Raw genomic sequence first — 12,780 nt, forward strand, 5'->3', positions numbered from 1 at the left:
CTGCTCTGGTCTGAGTCATGATTCTATTAATTTATTAATTAATTATGTTATGTTATTAATTATGTTAAATATAATTAATTATATTACGTTTGTAATCTAAGTCGTTATATGTATTTATTTAAAAGTACAATTTAACTGCTAACGAAGTTCAACTAACGCTACCTAGTACAGTATATAACTATCGTATCACAAAGGCGGGAAAGTTACGAACGGTAAATCTACGGACACTTAAGTATTAATTAACTTTCAAATCTCGCTGTCTGAATTCAGAATAAACTAACGATCCTTACTAGGTCTATAAGCTACTTACAGAAATAATTCGATGTAAAAATTATTCAATCAAGCGGCTAAATATGGCTAAAGAACATCTCGTTCAGCGGAGTTGCAAACACGTGGATACCCTTACCGATACTTTTATGCAATTACAAGGCCGAGTAAAGAATAAATACACCAAATTAATCAGAAAATCACAAAATAATGTTATACTACTAAATTTAAATCAAAAGTTTTAGAAAAACAATAATTTCAAATCAATAAATAAGAAAAATCCACTTAGCAGCTTTGAAGACAACCATCTCCTAGTAGCCTCATCAGCAGACCTCTAGGTTTAGGGTTATATTTTGTATTGGAATTTTATTGAACTTGAATAGAAATCATGACTCAGTCCAGAGCAGCAAAGCAAAAGGCTCAAACTAGTGGAAGTACTGTGGCTCAGGGGAGAACTGAGGGGGACGGTTGTCCTCTGAATCACAGTCTATTGAAATGCACTGCTTGTTTGATGTTTGTGGAACAATCAGGAACGGGACATGATATTGCCAAGGGGAATGTCTGTGTGTGTGCATGCGATGTAAGGAGTACGAGGAAATCAGGCGCCAACTCGGCATTGTTATGAGCTTATATGAGAGCTTGAAGGACAGGGTGGATGCCCTTGAAGGATTTAAATTGAGGGGCCCATCAAGCTCTCAGCTGCCCACATCAAGGCCGGAGCTTGCACTTGAACATCACACAACATAGAGGCAACCACCAAGGCAGAATGCACTGGTCCCAAAGGAACTAGTTGTTGTAGGTGACTATTGTCAGGGAAACGGGGATCATATTGTGCAAAAAGGACAGAACCAGGAACAGGGTGTGTCTGCCAGGGGCAAAGGTTGACGTTGTAGGACAGATATCATCCTTTAAGGGCACGAAGGGTGATATTGTTGTACACATTGGCACTAATGATATTAAGAGTAGGAGACCAGCAGAATTGCTTAATAAGTACAAGACAATGCCGGAAAAAAAAAAGGTGTGAGTTAGGGCTGAATTTGAAAGTGTCTACAATTCTCCCCAGACATGATAGGCGGGAATATATGACGAGAGCTTTCTCTATCAATCCGGCCCTGGAGAGATTCTGCAAGGTTCATGGGGTAGAATTTTTCTCCACCTGGTCTGTGCGTGTTAACAGGAGAGACTGCTTCTACAGGGATGGGATACACTTAAATAGAAAGGGTGCAAGAATATTTGCTGATGCTATCGACGCAGAGTTAGGTGGGTTGGAAAACTGACAAGCTTGGAGGGATACACAGACTAACAGTAGCCACTGGCAGAGGTAAAAGTGATTCTTACACTACTTCTATTGAAATGCAATTGAGCAGCAGACTGGAAAGCAAGGCAATGGGAATTTCCAGGACTGCTGGGAGTCAGAGGAACAAGAAAATACATGGGCTGTGTTAGGATAACTAAGAGTAGAAACAGGTGCATGTATACTTGCATGTACACCAATGCTAGGAATATAGTTAATAAATTTTATGAGCTTGAAGTGCTAGTCAAGACATCAAAGGCAGATATTGTTGGGATATCAGAGACATGGTTCACACAGACATAAGCAGTGTGGAACTGGAATTTGGGGAATACGTGTATGTACAAAAAGGATAGATAGGACAGGAAGGGAGGGGTTATGCTGTTAGTTAAGAAACAAAATCTAAAGAAGTGCATCCAATTGATGTTGGTGGACAATGCAATGTCGAGTCTGTTTGGGGTGATATAAGCACTGGGAAAGGAAAAATTAGAGTAGGTGTGTGTGTTATAGGCCTAATGAATCTGATTAGTATAATGAGCAATTGTGCAGAGAAATAGAGTGGGTCAGTAAATTAGTGTCTTATAATGGGGGATTTTAATTTCCCAGATGTTGACTGGAATTTGTGGGTTGGTCACTCACACACTAGCAAGGCTTTTATGGATGATTGTTTTCTACAGCAGCATGTTTGGGAGGCAACTAGAGGGAGTAATATTCTTGATATTACTATCAGTAATGATTCTTCATGCATCAAGAATCTGCAGAAAAAGGAACCACTAGGTGGCAAGTGATCAGTGTGCTGAAGTAGGATTTACTCAAAGAGGTAACTACTATCAAGGGTAAAGGGAAGGATTTTTGCTTTCGTAAAAGGCGACTACGGTGGTCTGAGACAGTATTTAAATTCTATACGGTGGAACCAACTGATGATGTTACCAACAGCAAATTCAAGATGGGAAACATTTAAAGAATTAATCTTGGAAACTACTAGGCTTTTCATACCAACAAAAGAAATATTGTTCAAGATTTAGGCCTAAATGGATATCAGATGAATTAATTAGACATATGATAGAGAAGAAAAATGCATGGGATACATATAAATTAACAAGTGACACAGAAGCCTATTATAGATATAAGCTGGTCTGTCACCAAGTTACAAAGGAGATTAGGCAGGCGAAAGCAGATGATTAGAAATCTTTGGCAAAGGATGCAAAGAAAAACAGCAAAGGGTTCTTTACTTATGTAAACTCTAGAAGCAAGGGGATGAATCAGATGGGTCCACTTGATATCGATGGTTCAACTGTTGATGATCCTGCTCAGGTGGCTAACAAACTAAATGAATATTTTGCATCAACATTCAACCATGAGGAGTTATTCAAGGAGGGGAATGCCAGAGGTGTATTTAATTCTAGCAGTAAGCTAGATAATCTTGTAATAACTGAGAGTTAAGTGGAGGAGAAATTTTTGAAGATAAATACAAGAAAAGCACCTGGGGTGATGGAATATATCCAGTTATATTAAAGGAGGTGGCAAAGGAAGTAAGCAAACCTTTAGCCATAATTATGAGAGCTTCCTTGAACTCAGGGGAGGTACCCATGGACTGGAGATGTGCAAATGTGACCCCAATCCACAAAGGAGGATCAAAGGGAGACACAGGTAATTACAGGTCTGTTAGTTTAACTTCTGTTCCAGGGAAATTAACGGAGGCACTGGTTAAAGAAGCATTGCAGGATCATCTAGCCAAGACTTCAGTTATAGCTCGGACACCGCACGGGTTTGTTAAGGGTAAGTCTTGTCTGACTAATTTGATTGGATACTATGATGTAATCACAAAGGAACTAAATGCAAAGAATAACTTTGATATACTTATATCTTAGAAAAGCCTTTGATCCTGTTGCACATGGAAGACTGCTGCACAAAGTGGAGCAGTGTGACATTGGAGGCAAATTGCTGCTATGGATAAAGGGATGGTTGAGTGGGAGAAGACTAAGTGGTAATCAATGGACACTGCTCTTCGAGGACTAATGTTATTAGTGGAGTCCTTCAGGGTTCAGTGTTGGATCCATTGTTGTTTTCTGTATTTATAAATGATATTGATGATGGTATATCAGGCCTAATGTCCAAGTTTGCAGACTATACGAAGGTTGGCACGGTTGTTAATGGACACTAATGACAGTACACTGCTGTAACAGGATCTAGAAAGTTGAGCAGATGGGCTGAGAGGTGGCAAATGAAGTTTAACATTGACAAATGTAAAGTACTACATATGGGAAGCAGTAATCAGAGAGCAACATATCAACTCTGTGGTACCACACTGACTAGTAGAGAATGAAAAGGACCTGGGGGTAATTGTTCAGGCAGATATGAAGTCTTCTGAGCAGTGCAGATGGTCTGCAAGAGTAGCTCATGGTGTCTTGTCAATGATATACAGGAATTTTTACAGCAGGGATAAGGAGGTGATTATCCCCTTGTATAAGGCAATGGTCAGACCAAACCTTGAATATGTATACATGTCTGGAGGCCTCATTTTAAGAAGGATGTAGAGCTGTTGGAACGAGTACAGAGAAGGGCAACAAGATTAGCGACTGGAACAAAAGATTGCTCTTATGAAGGAAGGCTTAAGTTTTGCAAATTACAGTGTCCGGAGACTAGGCACCTGCGAGGTGATCTGATTGAGGTGTATAAAGCCTTGAATGGTTTGAGCATGCTCAATGCTGATGGGATTCATCCTCTGGCTCAGAATAATCTGCCTGAGAGGGCATAAATTCAAATTGAGGAAAGACAGTTGTAGGATAGATGTGCGGAAGTTTGTTCCAGCAATGAACCACCCGCTAGTTGATTGCTGGAACAAACTTCCATCTGTCGTAGAAGTTGATAGCTTAAACAGATTCAAGGCAGAACTTGACAAACATTTGGAGCGAGTGGATGGGTGAAATAAGGATTTTTTTTTTTTTTGGCTGATGCTATATAAGCTTATTTTCTTACATCAAGTGCCTTTGCTAATGCTAATAAGCTTGATTATAGCATTTAAATATATTAACAATATAATGCTAATAATGCTATTGTATATAACTAAAACAAAGATTTAATAAGAAAATGTTATACAGTATTTACATATTAATTTAAAAAGAAACAACTTAAAATCTCACCTGATGCTTCATTAAAATAGACATCAATTCTTTCAAGCTGCAAGTCAGAATCACCGTGATATGTACCTGTTGGATCTATGCCATGTTCATCTGAAATTACTTCCCAGAACTGCAAAAATGTGAAGTCCTTCTTAACACATTTAAAATTTTTATGCATTTCTTATAATGAATCTATTCCAACTCTTTCTTAAATTTACATAAACTCACTACTTTTACAAGATTCATAACTTGTTCCAGTAGTTAATGAAATGAATGACCCTTTAGCTGAAACTGTGCCACTTATCAATATATAATTTTTTTTATAAATGAAGTCTTCATTAATCCAGTACAAATATTAAAGGAACATTTTTTAGCTTTTGAGGTAGTATTAGATCAAATGGCTTCTGGTATACATCAAGAATTTGTAAAATGATAAGAAAGTATAATTTAGACGGTTAAAGTGTTAAGACCATGAATAAAATGATGGTAACACAATGAGTACTGGGAGAAATTCAGTCAAATGCACACTCATTATTAGTGCATTATTAGCACTCATTAACTACATAATCATTCATTGTGCAGTTAATAAATGTTAATTTAACAGTTCAGGGAGCACATGGTGTCCATGATTCTGAAAATACCATAAGTTCTCGGTGGCAGATGATATATTAAGGATATTTGATACACTATATATTTCACTATTTAAAAATAGACTAAGTGCAATGCTATTAAATTAAAAATACATATTAATGTATTCCAAAATAATGATAGATTCCCAGCAACAGTGTACAATATATAGATAAAATACAAAATGAAATAATGTTAAACTATAAAATATGACAGAATAAAGCTGTTTCCATATCATCACATGGGGACACTGCACTATAACTTGTCAAGGGATACAGCTCATTATACTGTATAACCAAAATGATAGGATTCCTGCATATCCTCAGTTGCAAATTATGAAAATAATTAGATCTTTTATTTGAATTTCATAGTTTTTGAACTACATTTATATTCAATATAATGCTAATATTATTAGTTGAATAGGGAATTTACTGGTGAGCAGCAAACTGGAATATAAGCACTATCCCCTATATCTAATATATTTCAGGTTGCTATTTGCCAGTTAATTCTCTGTTTGGCTGGTAATACTGCTTTACTTTATGTATACCTATATTGGATAATTAGTTGAAAAATTATATAAAAATTCAATTATAGGCCCTAAAATTGGTCATAATTAGCACCTTGTGAGATGAACAAAATGGATATTCATATATCTTCAATCTTATTTTGATTAGATATTGAGCTATATTATCCTCTGGTGAGTTATACTGTAACTCCACATAAGATTATATGAAAATAGCTTTATTCTATCATATATTATTATTTAATATTGCTTCATTTTATATTTTGCCTATGTTTGGGCACCACTATGCTGCTTATACTACCAGGAGGCTACCCTTCATTTGCAGTTATGTATTTTGGAATACACACCACATATATAGTTCCATAATATGTAAAGGCAAATAACTAATATAAATAATAGATATCCACTGAAACCAATAATTTCAAAAAACAAGATTTAAATAATTTCATTACTTACTGAATAAAATTTCATGCAGTAATGAAATTATATTCCTTTGAAAGGACTGTCTGGAAAGACAATCCATTCAGATAGAATAGCCATTAACATCATGATTATCCATTGTAAAGTACAATCAAATACTGGGTTGCCAAATGCAGAAGGGAAGGGGGGTCATCAAGGATGAATCCTGATCTGAATGGTCCTACAATAATATCGTGGTTTAAAGGCAAGTACAGCAAATACATGTCATAAAATTCTTACAAGTTCTAACCTAACCTGTAAACCTTCTAATGCTAGACTGACACCGCTAGTTAAATTTTTTTTTTTTTTTTTAATTTGTAAATGAAATCAGATCTTCCTGTGTTCCTTTACCCACCAATATTCTCTAACTGGTTATACAACCCCAGGGGCTCACATCTGGTGAGTATGGGCTTGGCACACCCAGGGTCCTGAGCTGGATATTATCATTCTTCTCTTCTTGATGATTCCCTTTAGTCTCTCTCTATGCACCATGTAGCTAATAATAAAAAAAATAAAAAAATCAGCACAAAAGTGCATTTTTCTTCTATGCAATTCCATACCCACACAGTATCTAGCCAGGAGACACCAGATGTGTATAATCTTACAGTAGAGCTTTGGTTTTACCAGCTGAATGTGCGCGGTTGACAAACACAGACATTCACATTCTATCTGCCAGATGCCATGAGAGCATTTCAATCCAAAGGATGAGTGGCATTTAATTCTAAAACATACAATAAAAAAAAAAAAAAAAAAAAATTCCTTTATTCTTAGTATTGGTTTCTCTTATTTATTTTCATTTTGTATTTTTTAAATTGAGTTCAGTAAACCATAATTAACAAAGTTAAACAAATCATAAAAAGCAAAAATTTTTTTCATATTTTAAATGAAAAAGGGGTGTCTCACAGATGCCACACAAGCATCTTTGTTAAATTGAGAGCATGAGTTGTTTGTTATTTGGTTTTTAGGAGCATTAGCAACTAAGGCCATACTGCTCTGGGAATATGCGGTGGTCATTCCCTTGACCTTTCCGCATCCTCCGTATTTGGTGGTGATGGGCTCAAACCCCGGTCTAATCAAGAAGATTGTGCTACCCACTACTGCTCCTTCCCACTTTGCAAGGGGGGGGGGATGAGTGACAAAAACTGCAAATAGAGCCTGCTTGGGATTCTTATAATACTAATACAGTGGCAGTTGGAACTGATTACAAGACTATAGGACCACAGGAAAATGAGCAATTACTGCTGAAGAAGTCAAAAAAAAAAAAAAATGGCAGGACTAATCAAATATCTATTTAGAAAATTACTGGGAAAGTGCTGCCACCATACACAAGTTGTGTTAGGGATGCAAAGAACATTAAAAGACAACCTCATGTTTTTAAACTATAATAAAAACAAACTTTCTTACTCCAAGACTATGACAGAAGAGAGAACAATAATACCACAAAACAAATACAAATTAATTTTACAATTAGGGGTATATTTGGAGGGTACAATTCAGCTACTTATAACCAAGTTGGCCCAATATTCCAAAACAAGATCATAAAAATAGGGAAACAAAGCAACATTCAACCTCTGCAGTACAAATGTGCAACGTCAATTTGCAGCATGTTTCATTGTAATAGTGTTCTTTCTGTCATATTCTTTGAGATGTGGTCAACGTTTGTTTTCATAGTATAGTTACTATTACTTTTTTTTTTCTATCCTCTTCTTTGATTTGCATGTTTCTTCTGTCGCATTCTTTAGTTGAATGTTTATGAACCTGGGTGTCTTCATTATGTTTTAACAACTTATTCCATCTTTTGCTTCACATTAATTATTGGATTTCCTTCATTTATTTATTTTGTTAAAGCCTTAGTGTCGACGTCAAGTTCAATCTATTTCGAGTTTTGATCTTGGTTGCAGTGACTGCGGGGAGTAGCATTTTCATGCACATCTGATTTTTTAAGAAAGAAATGAAATGACTTTGTTTATTCATATTGATGGGAAATATTATTTAAATAAATTTGTATATACCACACACACAAGCACCGACTTAACCATCAAAAACATTTAATGCACTAACTAAACAGCTGACGCATATTCTATAAGTCACTGAACATTTCCAATTAGAAGCAACACTCAATGTTATAAATTTAAATCAGAGTAGTAACACAAAGTGGTCACTTGCTTAATTATTCCCATTGCGATCATTGTATTAACATGGAACTAACGTAGCCATCAAAACCCAGAGAGTACTAATGCACATGCCCAATGCTAATAAAGTTGTTACTGTATTTAGATTTGATTAATGTTAACTGAATGTAGCAAGTTTGATTTACATTTCTTTTTTCTTTATTATAATTTGTGTAGTTGTCTACTGACATCACGGACACAAAGAAGTGTTTCTTTTGTAACAAAGTTGGAGTGTGATTCCACTGATTCCGAAAGAATCATTTAAGGTAATTTGTCCTAATTGATACAACTGGGAAATATTTAATGAAATGTTAAAAAAAACTGAATTAATAACCAAATTACATTAATTAATATGAATAGTGTATTGATATTAATCAAAGTAATGGTTAATAATAATTAAAATCTATAGATATTTCTAGACAACAGCTCACTTGTTTTAATCTCTCTCTCTCTCTCTCATTCAGATTTTTTTTTTTGGCTGGTACAGCATAAGCCTCGGCTTCCTTGTACCATACAGCTAATAATAAAGTCAAGCATGTTTCAGTCTTTATCTGTATCAGTACCTTTCTTATAATGTATAAAGCCTTGAATGGTTTGAGCATGCTCAATGCTGATGGGATTCCTCCTCTTGCTCAGAATAATCACCTGAGAGGGCATAAATTCAAATTGAGGAAAGACGGATGTAGGATAGACGCGAGGAAATTTGCCTTTAGCCAGCGGGTGGTTGGTTGGTGGAACAGACTTCCATCCCTTGTCGTGGAAGTTGATAGCCTAAATAAGTTTAAGGCTCAGCTGGACAGGTATTTTGAACGAACAGAGGGGTGAAGTGGTTAATTTTTTATTTATTTATTTATTTTTTTTTTTTTTGGCTGATGCTGCATAAGCTTTCTTTCTTGCATCAAATGCCTCTACTAATGCTAATAACTCCAATATCAAAATTATCTGAATTTAAATATATTATCAAAATGATCTGAATTTTGATGTTAGAGTTCTAAGAAAGATACTGATATTTGTATTAGCATCTTTGCAGTTTATGAAATCACTGTGACACACTGCTTTATTATTAATCTAAATTTTGTTGCTTGTACTGGGCATACAAGTCTTTAGTCTTGCTTTTAAATTTATGCCTTAAATCAACATGCTTTTTTTTTTTTTTTTATACATATATACACAGTAAACCCTCGATTTAACGGACCAGACAAATAATACAGTAATATACATATTAATGTCAACCATATTTTTTTTTTAGGTTATACAAAACTTCAATGTTATTATTAATTAAAAAGTAATAATTACCTATTTCCATTATTGTTTTGATAATTACCTACTTTTATTTTAATAAATCAAATTCAGGAAACTGTTTTTTTATTCTTTCTGAAAACAGTGTTCAAATAGCTGTTTTTCCAGATTACAGATAAAAGAGCAGGCGGTGACTTGCGAGCTGAGCATGATTTTGGATACTAAACTGCAGGTCTACTTTGTTTCGGTCTCAGTCTGCCTCAAGCTATTGTGTGGACAGGTCGTATACAGAGTGTTTCTGTGATTTCTGAATTGTGACTTCATTTATTAAATAATTTTGCAATCTTTACAATTTAAAAAATGGCATCAAGTAATAGAGGAGTTAAAAGAAAGCATGTGAACTTAAATGCAGCATAGAAACTAGAGCTAAGTAGAACAAGATCTTAGTAGCAAGTGTTTGTGAAATTTACGGCGTGAAAAAAAAAAAAAAAAATTCTTCTATCCATAAATCAAAGGCCAAATTGCAACATTTTGCATTTACAGCAGAACATTACATATTCTTTATACAGGGTGATTCACTACGAGTGCAACAAACTTGCAGGAGGGTAGGGGGTACAAAGACGAATCTGAATCACATAGCATTGCAGGGTCCGAAATGCCTTCGTCATGCGGTACAGGACGTTGAACGGGAGGTCGCGTGAACAGCGATTCCCGATGGGTTCAGCATTTGCGAACCGGTTCCCGAGGCAGTAGGATGGACGAGTATTCAAACGTTAAACTGGCCAACATGCACCTCGCATATGGAGCTGCGGACTGTAACGGGTGCACCGCCCTGCGCTTGTACCAGGAACATTTCCCACACAGGCGTGCTCATCATACGAATTTCGCACGTGTGCACAGAAGGTTACGTGAGACTGGTTGTTTCACAAGAGGTACCATGAATCAAGAGCGAACGACGAGAACGCCAGACAATGAGGAGAATGTCCTACGTCTTACAGAAGGCAATCCGAGTAGTCAAGCGATAGGCCAACGATTGGGTATTTCCCAATCCACTGTATGGAGGATACTGTCAACAAACCAAATGAGTTCATACCATCTGCAACGCGTCCAATCATTGGAGCCTGCGGATTATCCACTCCGGAGGACTTTTGCTACTTGGTTTCTTCAACAGAAACGGTTCGCAAATGCTGACTTCCAGCGGGATCGCTGTTCACGCGACCTCCCGTTCAACGTCTTCTACCGCCTGATGAAGGCATTTCGGACCCTGCAATGCTATGTGATTCCGATTCGTCTTTGTGCCCCCTACACCTCCTGCAAGTTTGTCACACTGGTAGTGAATCACCCTGTATTTTAATAATTTTATATTTTACAGTACTGTATATTGTATTAAAGCTTTTTTTTTTTTAACATTAAGAACAATAAAAAATTGCCCTCCCAGGTTACTTTCGATTTAACAAATTTTTGGCATTAACAGACTCCTATTAGTCTGTTAAATTGAGGGTTTACTGTGTGTGTGTGTGTGTGTGTATTATTTTTTTTTACGTACATTTGCTTTATTACTTTTCCTATACTTTAACTATTCGCTTTCTTCTTCTACTGTTCTTACCTCATGAACTATTAGAGTAATTCGAGGGGGATTGAGGTACTATTGCTCTTCTTACACCCTATATCCGTTCTCCTTTTTTAGCTGTTGCTCCTTTGTCATCCACTAACAGATATAATTTAAAGAACTATTGGTTCTCAACTACCACTATCATTCGTTTTTCTGCTTGATTCATTGTCCTGGCTATCGGTCGGGCTAAAGTCATCCAGCCTGTTAACCACCTCAAATTCGTCTAACTACCACAAAATTCGTCTAACTTTAACTTAGTTACTATTATTGTAGCTATCCTTCTTTTTGATATCTTTTATTACCATTCGGCATGGATTAACAGGCAGATGATATCAGAAACTGATAGCTCGCTAATTGTAGGAGGACACATTGAAGGGGTTAGCCCTTGATAAAGTCTCTTTCAATGTGTCATCTTCTTCCTATAATTGGCTTGACATATGTATTTAGTTACCATTTTCTACGCTATTTTCTGTACTTTTATGCTTTATTAATTATTTTGTTCTTTCAATAATTTATGTGTATCCCTACCAAGCTAGAACTATGGACTAACTATTATAGCAATTAGTTGCCACCAGCCTATACATACTTGCCTTTAATATACTGCACGTTTAATAACTGCTCAAACATAAGACTGATGTAATGTTCTATCTAGTATTCATCGATGGCATTAATCAGTTCTTCTCCTTTCAGTTTTTAGTCTGTTATTGTATAATTTGCTATAATAATTGTTTATCTTGCTATAACTGTTAATTCATTTGCCTTATTCATTATATATATATATATATATATATATATATATATATATATATATATATATAAAAACAGAACAGTTCATGTAATGCTATTATCATTTCAATTTACAGAAGACTACATATCTTTCATATGTAATGAGAAACTCCATAAATTAAAAGAATTTCAATTATAAAGGTGATGTTTGTTATAATGCAAACTCAAATAAACAGTGATCTAAATGAAATAATGCTAAATTACTTTTGTTAAAGAAAATAATTAACTCAGTAATAAAGCAGTAAAAATTTAGTCACAGATAATTGTCTTCCAAATTTTCCAGATTTTGTATTTTTATGTAATATACAAAAAAAAAAAAAAAAAATTATTAGTGGCTCTGCAAGTTAGTTTCATAGGATGTCAGGCCTAAAATAATAAATAAAATTGTTTTACTTCAAAATTAATATTAATTAAAATAATTAAATAAAAATTAAAACCGAAGTTAAAAGGAGTTCAGTTCATTAAATCGAAACCTTAAACAAGAGTTGACGTTAGTCAAAGTGACTAGAATTATGGAGTCAAGGTCAAATAAGCAATATTTGAAAATATAATTAGCATTAGTTGAAGCATATGATGCAAGAAAGCAAGCTTATATAGCATCAGCCAAAAAAAAAAAAAAAAAAAAAACCATTTCACCCATCCAGTCACCAAATGTTAGTCTAGTTCAGGCTTAAAATTATTTA

At 35.2% G+C, this 12,780-nt stretch overlaps 1 protein-coding gene across 1 annotated transcript in view; it reads right to left on the bottom strand.

Annotated features, from left to right (window-relative positions):
* Nucleotides 1-12,780, bottom strand: part of LOC150084521 (tubulin beta-2 chain-like) — a 139,604-nt gene that overhangs the window by 100,368 nt on the left and 26,456 nt on the right. The window contains exon 2 of the mRNA XM_090376471.1: nucleotides 4,702-4,810. Coding sequence (XP_090232597.1) covers nucleotides 4,702-4,810 — 109 coding nt within the window. The remainder of the gene's footprint in view (nucleotides 1-4,701; nucleotides 4,811-12,780) is intronic.

This window comes from Mastigoproctus giganteus, chromosome 6 (assembly GCF_048544385.1).
Source record: "Mastigoproctus giganteus isolate SK-2022 chromosome 6, ASM4854438v1, whole genome shotgun sequence".
NCBI lineage: Eukaryota > Metazoa > Arthropoda > Arachnida > Uropygi > Thelyphonidae > Mastigoproctus > Mastigoproctus giganteus.